Here is a 16,391-nt window from a genome sequence, read left to right on the forward strand (position 1 = left end):
AGGCTACGAAAAGAAATTGAGGACATCCCATGTCTGAGGATCATGCTGCAGTGGATTCCATCACACTGTGGTGTCTTAGGAAATGAGCAGGCAGACAGGATGGCCAAACTAGGAGCACAGAAAGAGCAACCAGACAACAGCGTTAACTACACAGAAATAAAAACTATTATAAGTACACTTTTTAAAGCACCTCAGACACCAGATGGCTACCTTGAGTGTCCCGCCAAGAACAAGTGATTATCTTCAGACTAAGGACACAACACACAAGACTGAGACAACATATGTACAAATGTTTTAAACTAGTACAATCACCAAAATGCCAGTGTGGAGAGGCGGACCAAACTGTTGAACACATCCTTCAGCACTGCAAGACACACAGGGCCCTGAGACAGGAAACGTGGCCAACCCCACTGACGCTGCAAGAGAAGTTATACGGGCCGACAGATGAACCGAGCAGGACGGCCCAATTTATGAAAGATACCAGACTTCAAGTGTGATGCGATCGAGAAGAAGAAGAAGAAGAAACTTTCATTTTTCCGTAGGTTTGTGAATTTTTATCCAATTTTTGGTTTTTGGCTCAACACCTTTCTGCCCATTAAAGAACCCATTTCTGTGTGGATTTTCCTGAAAAAAAAGTTGATCAAAGGCACAAAATAATGTAAATTTTCAGTTACCACGGACTCTTAAGCTAAGAAAATAACTAATCTTTGGCGGTCATTTTCTTACTAATTTTATCTCTGAAAACAAGTGACCTCCACCTTCTTCATTCGCAAATATCTCGACTTGTATTCAAGATTAATGGATATTTTTTAAATCCCAATAAAGACAAGTGAATAAGCTTTAAGATGACACCAATAACTCTACATGTCCAAAAATTGACGAGAGCTTGATTCCACCACGCTGCCTCGCATTTACGTGCAGAAAGAGCAAGCGTCACGAACTCAATTTTTGTATAATTTGTAAGCCATGTCGTCGATTCTCGCACTATGGAGTACCGCCCTCATTCCCCCCCTCCCCCACCCCCAACCAAGAACATTTTTAAAGGACACAAGAAAAAACAGAAACAAAACAAAACACCCATAATCACCGTGTTGTTTCGCTCCTGTCAGCCGTGTAAATGTCTCTCTGCGGGTGCTTAAACGACACACAGTGGGCAAGCTGTTCAAACGTACTGCGCCTAGAAAGCATTTTTTTTCGAGAAAGAGGGAGAGAGAGAGAGAGATAAGGAGAGAGAGAGAGAGAGAGAGAGAGAGAGAGGGGGGAGGTGGGGGAGGAAAAACCATTTTTCTGTTTTATTACAGTATTTCCATTATGTAACCTTACTTGCTTTTTTCATTTACATTTTGAAATTCGAACAAATATTTTTGTACACATACAAATGATGCCATAAATAAAGTATTTGGAATTTTTAAAAAAATAGAAATTCAAAGTTGAAGGCTTAGTGGAACTGAAATGCTGGCCGATAACGGTATGCTTCTCATTGCTTCTTGAGGTAAGAGAATTGGACGCTTAGCTTTTTCCTTGCCTTACAAGAGTTTTACGGCACTTGCAACACAATTGAGTTGTATAGGTGCCGACGATTTCAGGCGTTGCAAGAAAGTACAGTGATAAACACAAATAAAACGGAAGAGAGATAAGATCAACAGACGTTTGATAGTAAAATGGGGAGCAAACCACACGAGAGCACCCGCCAATCACCCATGAAATGAATGTGACACATAGTTGCACAAACAAGTGAATTGGTTAAAATAACATTGTAATATAGTCGAAATTTTCTCACAAAACCAACCATCTTAGAAAAGAAAACTGATGGCTGGGTCTCTGGTGGCCTAGAGGTTAAGGTGTTGGCCTCTCATTCAAAAGATCCCGGGTTCGAATCCGGGTAGCGACCGAAAATGTTTCTTCTCTAAAATTGTCTCCTTTCACCTTCTTTCCTGCTTTCTAGCAAAATGTTCTGCTCTCTGCTTTCATTTCCACCTTCTGCCCCCACCCCCTCACCTCCTTTGCCCCCTCCTGTGGGCTCCTGACTCTTTCTGCAGCCTTTCTACTGCTACTCCTTGGCTCCTTCTACTGCTGTCTTTCAGCCACACCCGTGATCTTTTGGAAGGAAAGATCTGCACCTAGCCTTCGGACAAGGGGGAAAAATCTCGGAGGGCCCGTGTGCAAGTTGCGCACGTTAAAGATCCCTTGGTGGTCTAAAATCGATAAGAGTAGGCTTCGGCCGCCACCCGGGCAAAATTCAAAAATATCCTACCAACTGAAAATATTAGGTGTGTCCCGCGCGCTCATATGACCTATGCAGTTGCGAGCGCCGTAAAACACTTTACAAAAACAAAAACAAACAAACAAAACTGATGGCTTCAGACTGGTGCACATCTAGGACAGTGGCATTATAATGCAGAAACAATGCAGGTTGAAGTTGGAAGTGGTCGTTTGTACGGGTGATTGTCATGACAGGTGGGCGTTAGAGCAGGCTTGTCTGTTTCCCTCCCTCCCCCCTCAACCCCGCTTCCCCCATGCCTTCATGTCTTTTTTCGCGCTCATCCATAATCATAGCAATCAGCTAATTCCTGTTCCATTTGCAATTCAAACGTGAAGTCAATCATGTTGTATCGATTTGAGACATGGAACGCATTTCAGACTTGCATAAAGAGGATCCAGGTTTTCTTGAGCAATTGCCTAAGAAAGTTTTTGAGGATCAGATGGACAGACAAGGTCACCAACTAGGAAGTGTTAAAGAAAACAAGACAGATCTCAGTCAGGCAAGAGGTAGGAAGAAGGCCGTGACGCTCCATCGACACAATTTAGATCTTCTACAACGCTGTGTCCCGACCCTGCAATCCAACGTTGCTAACCTGGACTGAGAGCAATGCAACATTCCACTAGAAAAACAGAGATAGTCGATAAAAACGTTGTGCCCGCTCATCAAACTCGGGCCTCCTGCGAGCGACAATGAAGCGCCTTACCGCTATATCACAGAAACTGACCAGGATCTCAGTGGGGTTGATGCCATTAATATGTGAGACATCGTGGGGAAATCAAACGCTTGTCCAAACAAAGAAATCAAAGAATCAGACATTTTTCTGCCCACTGGGCAATTTTTATCAAGAGTAATTAGTGTATGGCTTAGCACCTTCTATGTCGATTTAAAACGCATTTTTGTGTGGATTTTATTGACAGATAATGATAGTTGGTACACAACATGTGAATTGAAGTTTCCAAGGACACTCAGGCACTGAAAGTCACCAAACTTTGTCTGCCATTATCTCGCTAATTTTACCTCGGACTTCGGCAACGCCTATCATCTTCAATGGCAGATATCTCGACTTCTATTCAAGTTACATGGTTTTCATTTCATTGAAAGAAAGACTACCGAAGAAGCTTTAAAGATACATCCAACTGCACCACATGCCCCAAAACTGACAAGCGCCTGATTCCACCGCGTCTTGACACATATTATTTCATAGGACCATGAATTCATCACCATTTCCTTTATCCCTCTGCACCAGGATATAGGCCACGAACAAACACTTCCCACCTTTCTCTATCCTGGGCTATCCTCTTGATGTCATTCCATGTCTTCCCACCTTTCTGTACATCATTTTCTGTGATTCTTCTCCACGTTCACTCTGTCTTCCCCTTGATCTTTTACCTTGTGGATTCCAATCCAACACTTTCTTTGTTTTGCAGCTGCCTGACTTCCTGAGAGTATGTCCAATCCATCGTCTGGAGGTGTTAAACCACTTATATTTTTTAAGAGCTCGTCCCGCTAGGAAAACACGTTCGAAATGAGGGGAGGGGTGGATTGGTGGGGAGGGAGAGGCGGTCAAATTTTACTGTTACCAATGCAGCTTTGTTTGCAACAAAATTGACCAACTGTCTTCTAATTCTTTTAACGTAGATGTTTTATCACCACTATTAAAATAATTTAGAGCGTCAAAGATACAGGCGTCGACCTGCCCTTTTGGACCAAGCTGGGCATGCGCAAACAGACACACACAGACACAAGGTTGCGAACACACACACACACACAGACACATACGCGCACACAACAGACATACAATCTCTCTCTCTCTCTCTCTCTCTCTCTCTCTCTCTCTCTCTCTCTCTCTCTCACACACACACACACACACACACACATACATACACACACACACACACACACACACATACACACATACACACACACACACACACACACTCACACACACACACATACACACACGTGCGCACACACACATACACACACACATACACACACACATACACACACACATACACACACACATACACACACACATACACACACACATACACACACACATACACACACACATTCACTGTTGCATCCAAAGAACAATAAACATGTTACTCAATACTTTGTTTATCTGTTTAACCTAGTCCAGAGACAGATAAGGAGGAAGGCCTACTTTATGCGTGCAGTGATACCACAGACCATAGACATTTCCTGTACATGCACAGTCACTATGTCCGTGTCATGTATTACAGGTAACCCTTTGTAAGTTCGTTTTTATTGGGTTTTTTTACCTTTCTTTTTAAGGGTCATGTTCGTTTGTTTTTTTTGTCTTTTAAAATTAAAACTAACTGTCAATGTCTATGTCTCTATCTTTATCTCTGTCTGTCTATCTGTCTGTCTGTCTGTCTGTCTGTCTGTCTGTCTGTCTGTCTGTCTGTCTGTCTGTCTGTCTGTCTGTCTCTCTCTCTCTCTCTCTCTCTCTCTCTCTCTCTCTCTCTCTCTCTCTCTCTCTCTCTTTCTCTCTCTGTGATACTGTATTCGTCTCTGTCTGTCTACCTTTCTCCTCTTTCTCTCCCGATCTCTCCCCATCCCTCTCTTTTACTCTCACTGTCTGTTTAACTGTCTGCCTCTTTCTCTCTCCATCCCCATTCCCCTTTTTCACTCGTTCTCTTTTTTTCATTCTCTTTCTATACAATCCAAAGCTTAGATACCTGGAGGTATCATCTTTGGCTCAGAGGTTGATGTGCAATGACCCGCCATGGCTTGCAGTTGCTATCTGCCCTTCATGCATTCTTCCATACTTACACCTATCCTTGCCTTGATGTTATCGGTCCAGATTATTCTTTGCCCACACTTAACCCATTTGCCCTACATTAAGCAGAGTAATAAAAAGTTGTATGGTGTGGAGAATCTGACAAACTTGTGTTTTTTTCACTCGTGTGTGTGTGTGCGTGTGTGTGTGTGTGTGTGTGTGTGTGTGTGTGTTTGCTTTAGGTAATTAAATATAACCTTACAACCCTTTGAAATATGGGACATCCTACATTTTTGTTCACTGGGCACATAGTGCATTTATATGAAACCCGGAAGAGCAAAACAGTCTGGTTATATCTGCCAAGTCATTGCTTCTGATAAAAGTTCATTTGCATTTGCATTACGTTCTGGAGGAGTGTTGGATGCTGCTGCACCTATTGTTTCTACCCCTATGTAAGTGTTTTTACTCCCTGATCGACAGTTTATCACCTCAGGGTGACAGTATTCGAAATTACTTCGTGGAAGGCAGTGTCGTAACTTAGACAAATCGCTACCTCAGAATTACAAAGTTTTATCTGACAATTTTGGCTGTTTTGAGTTACTATGACCACGAGGTTAGAAACCAATATTCTAAGAAACCAATATTCTAAGAAACCAATATTCTATCTGCTCTATTAAAATCGTAAGACTATTCGCAGTCATTGTCAAGACATTGAAATAATTGCATTTGAAAAAGCTTGACATGATGTAAAACTAAAAATCTTTGACGTCAAACTTCATAAAACTAGGTACTGGGTAGTAGAAATTTGTATATCTGAAGTAGCGAAATATTTAACTTTGATGAGAATATATTATAATTATACTGCTCTTTTCTCGGCCTTAAAAAAACACACAAAATTACAGATCCTAACTTATCGCTTATGAAACAATATAGTCAGAAGTCTTAAAATTATGGTTATTCCAGCGTAACAAAGTATGCATTTCTATATTACAGTGAATGTTAGATTCCTAGTTTCATCTTTCATAGCAAGGGGCTAAAGATGATAACTATCAGAACGAAAAGTATTTATATCTATAAACAGTGAATTTGGAATCATCAATTCCATCAGTCAAAGCAATGAATAAATGTTAACGTCGTCTTAGCTGAAACATGAATGTCTATGTTTATATAGGCAAGATAAATGTGATGCATTGTGGTGGAATCTGGTGCTCGTCAAAATAATGACATTGAAGAAACTGACATTTTTACGCAGGTTTGGACAATTTTATTGAATTTTTGTGTTTTGGCTCAACACCTTCCATATCCATTCAAGAACACCTGAGTGGAATTTACTAATAAACGTTGGTTAAAGGCGCAAAAAAGTAAATTTTCAGTTTCCACGGATTCTCAAGCTAAAGAAATAACCAAACTTCTGTGGCCATTTTCTTGCTGATTTGACCGTTGAAACAAGGCAACTGACACCTTCTTCAATAGCAAATATTTGGATTTGTATAGAATAGAAATAGATTTTTTAAAGATCAAAAGTATGACAAATGAACAAGCTTTAAGATAATAGCGATAACTTCACAGGCCCAAAAATTGACGAGCGGCTGATTCCACCGAGTCGAGACTCAAATTTTGTTTAAGACATAATTTATAAACAACGCCGTACTAACTGGCCCAGTATTTATATTAATTATTTCTCAACGGCAGTTACATTTCATAAACCTTCCTCCATAGGCCAGTAGAATAAAATACAAGTGAATCAATTTTGGAGAACACTTGGGGCTATCGTGGCCTAGACAATAGGTCCCACATTCGAATCCGGATGGTTTCGGAAGTTTTTCTTCTCTAAAATTTTCTCATTTCAGATCCTTTCCTGCTCTCTAACAATATTCTGTCGTCTCCTCTCGTTTCCACTTTCTGCCCCCACCCCTCATCTCCTTTGCCCCCCCTGTGCTCATGACTCTTTCTGCAGCCTTTCTATTGCTTCTCGTTGGCTCCTTACCGCTGTGTTTCAGCCACACCCCTGATCTTATGGTAGGTAAGATCTACACCTAACCTTCTCGTACAAGAGAGAAAAATCTTGGAGGTCCCGTGTGCAAGTTGCGCACGTTAAAGATCCCTTGCGGGTCCTAAATAGATAAGAGTAGGCTTCGGCCGCTACCCGGTCAAAAATTCAAAATTTCATATCAACTGAAAATGTTTGATATGTCCCGCGCACTCATATGAGCTTATTATGCTGTTGCGAACGGCGTATAACACTTACCAACAAAAAAGGAGAACACATGTTAAATACATAAGTCTCTAAAGTAGTCATGAGGTTAATTAAAAGTCCGTAGTGTTTTGTTACATCCAATATGACACATTGCTTGCAGGTCAAACCGCTGAACCTTTTTTTAAAAAAGCACCGTTCTACCATTTTCTACTGACTTGACTATTAAGATAATTTGAATTTTAAAAACAAACACGAGGCTTTCGAGCACAAAAGATGCGTTTTATTTTTGTTGGTCAACTTTTGGTTATGATGCAAAAAGCAATCGTGTTCGTACCATCCCGTATTTCGATTCTTCTTTTTCTTCTTCCTCTTCCTCTTCCTCTTCCTCTTCTTCTTCTTCTTCTTCTTCTTCTTCTTCTTCTTCTTCTTCTTCTTCTTCTTCTTCTTCTCCTTTTCTTCTCCTTTTTCTTCTTCTTCTTCTTCTTCTTCTTCTTCTTCTTCTTCTTCTTCTTCTTCTTCTTCTTCTTCTTCTTCTTCTTCTTCTTCTTCTTCTTCTTCTTTTTCTTCTTCTTCTTCTTCTTCTTCTTCTTCTCCTTTTCTTCTCCTTCTTCTCCTGCTTCTTCTTCTTCTTCTTCTTCTTCTTCTTCTTCTTCTTCTTCTTCTTCTTCTTCTTCTTCTTCTTCTTCTTCTTCTTCTTCTTCTTCTTCAGTAGTTGGGCATTCCTTCTCTGCTCTGCTCTGACCTTCCTGCAATAAAACACTCCGTCTCTTGCCATTCTGCCTGTCTGTCTGTGTCTTTTTGGCTCCGACCCAGGTTTCTATGGACTGTTCCCGTCATTTATTTCGTCCGCACCTCCAAATTCCTTTCTTGGCTGAAGCATTTGCTTCAAGAACGTGTCCCGAAGCGACTCACGGTTTTTTTAATGCCCAGAGTAGTTCAGTTTTCGTTTCATTACGTCCTGGAGTAGTGTTGGTGTTTCTATACCTATTGTTTTTGTACCTTTTAGACTTACAACAACTATACGACAAGGCCTCCAGCGCTGTCTACCTTAACGGCAGCACGGGGGATTGGTTCAGGACAACGGTCGGGGTGAGGCAAGGCTGTTTACTCTCTCCCACTCTCTTCAACATCTTCCTAGAACGAATCGTGACTGACACTCTGGAAGACCACAATGGAACAATCAGTATTGGAGGGAGGACAATTACTAACTTGCGTTTTGCCGATGACATCGATGGATAAGCAGGAGAAGAACAGGAGCTCGCCACACTAGTGGAGCGGCTGGACACAACTTCAACAGCCTACGGCATGGAGATCAGTGCCGAGAAAACCAAGCTAATGACCAATAACACCAATGGCATCAATGCGGACATCAAAGTCAGGGGCGAGAAATTTGAGACCGTCAACAGCTTCAAATACCTCGGATCTATCGTCTCAGATGAAGGCTTAAGACCAGAAATTCTCTCCAGAATCGCGCAAACAACAGCTGCGCTGTCAAAACTGAAGCCTATTTGGAGGGACAGAAACAGCTCAAAAATTAGACTAATGCGTTCACTGGTCATCTCAATATTTTTATACGCCTGCGAGTTGTGGACACTAACAGCAGAATTAGAGAAAAAAATTCAGACCACAGAGATGAGATGTTACCGCAGACTCCTTGACATCTCGTTCAAAGACTACGTTTCAAAAGCTGAAGTACGCAGTGGGGCAATATGAAGATCTACTGACCACAGTGAAGAGACGAAAACTAAAATGGTATGGGCATGTCACAAGATCCAAAAATCCTGCAAGGAACCGTACAAGGAAAGAGAAAGAGAGGAAGGCAGAGAAGGAGATGGGAGGACAACATTACAGAGTGGACAGGAAAGACGATGGGTGACAATCTGAGGAGAGCAGAGGACAAAAATAGATGGCGAGAGCTGGTTTTCCAATGCAGTGGTGCCCCAACGGTTGCCCAACCACGGGATAGAAGAAGAAGAAAAAGACTTGGAAGCTTCTAATAATAGTTTACATTTTGCTCATCGTAACAGTAACAAATAAAACTCAAAATGGCTCCACTCACAGACGAAGTAAGATAGATTTCATGTCGACTTAATTTGCTGTTGTAACAAGCATCACATTTTATGAGTTTGGAAAAAATCATCACGATAATGACTATGTTTAATTTCACTGGATGCAAATAATATAGGCTAAAATATGACGCGGGCGTTTGCTCTGTTGTCTGATATTTATTAGTTGTCTGTTGTCACTGAGATTGTCCACGTCTCAACGAGTAGGTAGCCCTTGGGAGCAATCGAATACGCCTTGAATGTTCCTTTTGACAAAATTATATAAAGGAATAATTTGATTTGAAGCATTCATTTTCTAAAAATGTGTCTGTTGTTAGTGTAAATTAAATGGTAGAGTTAAAAACGACTGGACTAACCTGAAACAGGGCAGCACCGGCCACTATGAGGGTCGCTGTAATGATCACATTGGTGGCGAGCGCGAACACACAGTACAGAATATGAGTCCTCGCGCCAAACCGGGCTTTGATGAGCTGAGGATGCAACAAAGCGGGAAAGTTGAAATGTTGGGCATTGTGGTAAAATCATGCGCTCGTCGGGATAATACATTTGAAAAAAAAAAGCAACCGATATTTTCCAGCCTCTAGCCCCCTTTCTTCTAATTTTTTGTCTTTGTTGTGGGCTCAACACATTTCATACTCTTTGAAAAGCACATTTCGGAGTGGATTTTTACAAAAGAAGAAAAAAAGTGGAAAAAAACCGGATCAAAAGCACAGAAAAATGTAGATCCGCATTTTTGAAGGACACTACAGAAGTAGTGAAGTCATTTTCATCTGAAATTAGTCGACGTCCATTTCTTTCAATCGGAAATATTTCGACTCCTCTATTCAATATAAAAGAGTATTTCTTTTACCGAAGATCAACAGGCTTTAAGATTATATCAATAAATCTATATGCTCAAAAAAAATAACGGGCGCCTGATTCTACCGCGTTTCGAAACCGAGGATGATATCATTCTCCAAATTTGCACCACTCTTCCACATCTAAAGACAAAGAGGACGTGTAGAGTAAAGTAAATTGAGGTTTATCTTAAAATGCCAGATATGGAACAGAAAATGCCGATTGTGGTTCTCCATTTATCTCTTTGCTTGGATGTTTTTAAAAATCGCATATCATTTCAGTGTTTCCACGCCACTCATGCCTTCAGGTTCTCCAGATATGTTGTTTTGATTGTTCGAGAGTAGGCTACGGGAAACAGCTGTCGTAATTTACCAAGAACAATGATGGAAATGACGATTTAAAATTAATAATTATTCATTCTGAATTGTAAAATCAGAAGGCAAAAAGACAAAAATGGACAAGAATGACTTATTATGAGAACTTAAATGGATGGGTGTAGTGGATCGAGCATCCGGGGCGCTTCGTTAGCTCAGTTGGTATCATGCTGAACTACGAAGTGGATGACTCTGGTTCGAATCCCAGACTGGGCGTTTTTGAACTCTGGTCATTTTGTATAGTTTTCATAGCTTTCAAATCAACCTATTTGTTTCGGTTCTATCGAAGACAGAAATTAAATTGAGAGGTCCTGCTTCTTAATTAAGCTAAAGATGTTGATAATGGCATTAAAACTATACCTTTACATAGTTAAGCTGATACGAGCAGAGAGTGAGTGTCTGACCATAAATCGCTATTTCAGAATTACAAAATTATATCTGCTCAATCCTTAGTTTTGAGAAATATGACTTTAAATATTTTGAGTTACACAATATTATGTCAGCGTTTTCGAATGCAATTCTTTGAATATTTTGATAACGACTCGGAATAATCTTACGATTTTGATAGAGCAGAAAGAACATAATTCTATTTCGGTCCTTATGGTCTTAGTAGCTCAAAACTATCAAAATGTTAGAAAGAACTTTGTTGTAATTCTAAAGCAGCAAAATAGTGGTGTGTTTTTCAGACGCTGCACTTTATGAAGACAATCCATGATGACCATCCCATAGCCCAGTCATACATCTCTGGAAACATCCATCTCACCTGTCCCTAACTGAGACATCTTAATTAAGAATGTCTAAGATCTTTTTATCGCAAATCATTCTTAGCATCAAAGTTATTAAACCTAATAATGAGGCGTTGGTAGTCTTATGGTCATGCTACCGGATCCGCAATTATGAGATTGCGGATTCAGGGGTCCGAGCTTCATCTCGGTCCGACTTTGTGTCCGTAGGAACAGCACTTTTCACGAATTACCTATTTGGCTCGGTCCTGCGCAGAAAGGTGTTTAATTCGGAGGCTCCGGCTCCTACATATCTTCATTTTATTGATGGTGGCGTTAAATCGATACCATTTCACAGTTTCAAAACTAAAGACTAAAAAACCCCCCAAAAACAGCAAAAAAGCGAACTTTGAAATAAAGAATTACCAAGAGGGCTCTCGCATTTCAGACTAGAAAGAGCTGAGACAGGGAATGGGTTAAGCTAAGTGTTTCGGGGACTAGCTTATAGCATAGAAAACTACAGCTCGTAATGTTTGAACGTGGATTCCCGAAAGGAAGAGAATAGACTTTAAAATTATGAAATTAGCCCGCCAGAACATTGCAGTCTTTGTTGATCAGTTGATTACAAAAAGAGCCCATTCTCAAAGGAATGGGATTTGAATAAATAAAAGTTTCATAGTTTTACGATGGATTAATTGATTTGTATGTGTGTGTGTGTGTGTGTGTGTGTGTGTGTGTGTGTGTGTGTGTGTGTGTGTGTGTGTGTGTGTGTGTGTGTGTGTCTGTTTGTCTGTCTGTCTTAATAAACGAATGTGTTCGTTCAAGTGTCAGTTCGACGGGATGTTGTGTCACTTTCCATATAACACCTCATTTGGTACGGTCCTACCAGAGATGGCCGTTACATTCAGAGAACCACCCTCTTAATTTAACTAAATAAATTAGATAACCTTTCAGTGTTGCAAGGGGCGTAAACCAACACAAATTACCTCGTTTTTGGGTGTTTGTATGTTTGTGTATGGGGGGGAGGAAGGGGGGGAATTAGGAAAGGGGGGGGGGGTGTACAGTGGAATTCCCCCCCTCAAATCTCTGAGATAATAAATTAGTATCCGATCTGACTAATCTGTCCAATGATGCAATCAATTGTCTCATAAATTTACCTGTGAATCTGTTTGAGCAGCCATGTGGTGCGTTTAGCCTTTTTTTTCGGGTACGCCTCTGTGCTTTTGTGAAATTGGCATAGGTGGCCTAGTGGTTAGGTTCTCTTACCTTCCAAAGTAACGTTGTGGGTTTGTTCAAACTATACAAACATCTGATTAAGCACTCAAACACTAACACATTGACAAGATCTTTCGCTGTCTACCAGATTCACGCCTGGGTGAAGTGACTTAAAATCTTGCCAAGTTCCTCTTCCAAGGACACAACGTCGAGCCCTTGACGAGATTCGAACGCACGACCTTACGTTTGTGAGTCCAAGAGTGCAACCACAAGGTCACGGACCTGGCAGACGCATAATAAAATAATATCCGATCAACTCCAGTTCAAAATATACCTTGCAGCAATTTTTGAACCATTATGTACAAATCATAAACATAAATGAGCATATTTCATAGCATTCTTGTTGGAACATGCTCTTTTTAATTAATTTAAGAAAACATAATTTAAACAAAAATGTTTTTGAATAATGATTCATGTGTCCTTGGAAAAGGAACTTTACACGCACTTTGCTTGTTTCACCCAGGTGTGAATCTAGTACACGGCTATAGACAGCAAAAAATCTTGTCAATTTGTAAATACTAGAGTGGTCAACCAGCAGCTTGCATAACATATGTTCGAACCCACGACCTAAAGGTGCCCCGTACCAGCCCGTTCTCAAGCGCTGTTGAATAACCTAATAACCATATTCCTCTTCTCAGTGAGTTATGATGGTTTAGCCTTTTGTTTACATGCTGACAATAAGTGCCAAATCGGCTTAGGATAGTGACGAATGGTGTTCGTTCATTGGCAGTCTGTTATCTCAGCATGCGAGAAACGAACGGGTTCTGCAATAATGCCATGACACCACGCTAAACATTATGCTCTTCCTAGTTGGGCTGTGCCATTACGAAGAAACGTAAAGTCATCGACGCTTCGTATTGTGAAATACATATATATATTTAGAGAGAGAGGGAGAGAGAGAGAGAGAGAGAGAGAGAGAGAGAGAGAGAGAGAGAGAGAGAGAAAGAGAGAGAGAAAGAGAGAGAGAGAGATAGAGAGAGAGAGAGAAAGAGAGAGAGAGAGAAATTATACACTATATATTTGTAGCCTATAGTAAAAAAGATTACTAACATCAGATATGCAAATGACACAGCTTTGATAGCAGGATGAGAAAAGGACCTTTAATTGCTTTTAGATACTGTTGTAACAGAAAGTGAACGTAAAGGATTATTGCTGAATGTAAAGAAAACAGAATGCATGGTAATATCCAAAAACGCAGCAAAGCCTAGTTGTAATCTCATTAGCAAAGGTGAAAAGATCAAACTAGTCTAAAAGTTTAAATATCTAGGATATGTGATAACACCTGATGCCAAATATTCCACAGAAATAAGACGGAGAATTACAATTGCGAAGGCTAGTTTCAATAAAATGAGCCCAATCCTGAAAAATAGAAACGAATCAATGAACACCAAAATGAAAGATCTGAAATGCTATGATTGGTCAACCCTTCTATATGTCTGTGAATGCTGGACAATCACTAAAGACAATGAAAATGAAATAGAAGCAACAGAAATGTGGTTTCTTAGAAGACTGCTAGGAGTATCGTGGAAGGAAAAGAAATCAAATGAGGTAGTGCTTAATGAAGCCCACGTGGGTCGCTCAATGTTAAAAACAATCAGGAAACGACAAATGCAATTTTTGGGACACATAAATAGACAACAGGGTCTTGAACACCTAGCTCTCACTGGAAAAATTGAGGGCAAGCGAGGCAGGAGAAGGCCCAGAACAACATACTTGGGTAACCTAAATAAATGGGTAAAAGCGAAAGATCAGGAAAAAATAGCTTTTTTGAGAGCATCCGAGCAAAGGAATGAATGGAAAACCATGATCGCCGATGTCTGTAGCAGATCTGGCACTGGAGGATAAAGATAGTAATAAAAATATGAAATTATTGGCTGCAGTTCACTGACCAATGATCAATGTTCACTATTTACTGTGTTTTTGGCTTACCACTCTATCCCAAATGCATCTTGTACAAAGTTTTTCGGTATTTACCTCAATGTTTTTAGATACTATGATTAAGTTCTACTTTTGCGTCGGGTTGAGGAAAACGAGCGGTAAATCCACTGTTTGTAAAAATCCTAATGCATTCAAAGTATGGCTCCGAAACGCTTCGAATAGCTGTGAATAGCGGGAAAAGTCGTAAAAGTCGAATAGTAAAGTCGAAAGAGCACAGCTCTACACCTAATGACCTCTCTGCTAGAGTTATTGTTGCTGCAGTTCTCTGCTGCTGTAGGTATAAGATAAGATAAGATAAGTTACATCGTTATTGTCCAGATCCTGGCACATTGATTTGGTGTTTCACCACATGTACACACACACACACACACACACACACACACACACACACGCGCGCGCACACGCGCGCGCGCACACACATGCACACACACGTAGGCTTACAATCACATGCATAATATAAATGAACATCAATATAAACAATAATAATCGTAAGCTATATACACACTCAATGTTATTTTGATGCATGATCTAAGGTCGTAGGTATACTTATACAAGATGGTTAAGATGGAAGCATTTTGATAGATGATGGTAAAAACGACCTTCTGTATCTTTCTTTGTTACAGATCAGAAGCCTAGGTCTTTTACTTCTGACTGATGTTTTTATTTGAGGGAACAAGGGATGTTTGTTGTCTAAAAACATGGAATTATTTTTTTTAGTGCAAGCTGTTATGTACAATTCATCCACGTAGGGGAATGTAGATGTTGAAATTTTACATGCTTTCCGTATTAGTCGATTTAATTTTTCTTTATCTTGTTGTCTTGTGTTCCCAGCCCATGCTGTTATACAAAAATTGATCATACTTTCTATGGTTGAATGGTAGAACATGGACATCAATGTTTTATCAACTTTAAAATACTTTAGCTTCCTTAGAAAAATAGTATACGATACCTACTCCCCCCCCTCCCCGCCGGCCCATCCCCTAACGCACGCATACAAACACACACAAAAATACACCCCACTCATACACACACTCTAACACACTCATACACACACAAACATACACACAGACACACATACAGACACATATATGCAAACACACGCACATATACAGGTTCACACACATACACTCACTCGCACGCACACACACGCTCACACACATACGCACACACACGCACACACACACACACACACACACACACACACACACACACACACACACACACACATATATACTCACATAAGCACACGAGTACACGGTCGTTTAAGTATTGGGAAAAAATCAAAATTGACAAACATAATGTTTGTTTAAATAAAAAGAAACAAATTGACACCATACTGGTCATTTAGTGCTGAGAAAAAGTAAAAAAGACAGATAGAAATAACAGAGGAAAAGTAAAGATGTAGGACCTACCAGTGGCACTCTGCAACCACCCACAATAGTCAGAGAAAATGAAAGGGAGAATAAAGAAGTAGAATCTACTGGTATCACCACTCAAACATGCGCCAGTTTATTTTGAATAATATAGGAAGGAAAAGGTATTTGACATCCCAACAAAATGGCTGCCATTTGAACTTTCACCAAAAGGTGTTATCTTTGGCTTAGACTTTGGCGTGCAATGACCCGGCATTGCCTATGGTCGCCAGCTGCAGTACTTTGGCCAGTCCATTCTTTGATGTCATCAGGCCACATTGTTCGCTGTCCACCCTTAGCCCTTTTGCTCACATCTTGCATTTGAGTTCTTCCTTCTAGTGGTGTTATACAGGATCAGTAAACAGACTTCCTCTCTAGAGAACAGAAGTTATACCTTATGCGTACAATGGAAGATAATCTATCACTCCAAAAAAAGACAACTTTGAAGCCATCCATAAAAGAATATAGTCTGGGCCAGTTGTTCTATTTTCTATGCCAAAAATTCAGACTGTGATTGATTTCATTTTTTTAAAAATAATTTTTTTTTGGTTGTTTTTTTTT

At 40.2% G+C, this 16,391-nt stretch overlaps 1 protein-coding gene across 1 annotated transcript in view; it reads right to left on the minus strand.

The window, feature by feature from the left end:
• Nucleotides 1–16,391, minus strand: part of LOC101856160 — a 54,944-nt gene that overhangs the window by 20,614 nt on the left and 17,939 nt on the right. The window contains exon 4 of the mRNA XM_035973928.1: nucleotides 9,620–9,742. Coding sequence (XP_035829821.1) covers nucleotides 9,620–9,742 — 123 coding nt within the window. The remainder of the gene's footprint in view (nucleotides 1–9,619; nucleotides 9,743–16,391) is intronic.

The sequence above is a fragment of the Aplysia californica genome, unplaced genomic scaffold, assembly GCF_000002075.1.
Source record: "Aplysia californica isolate F4 #8 unplaced genomic scaffold, AplCal3.0 scaffold00036, whole genome shotgun sequence".
Classification (NCBI taxonomy): domain Eukaryota; kingdom Metazoa; phylum Mollusca; class Gastropoda; order Aplysiida; family Aplysiidae; genus Aplysia; species Aplysia californica.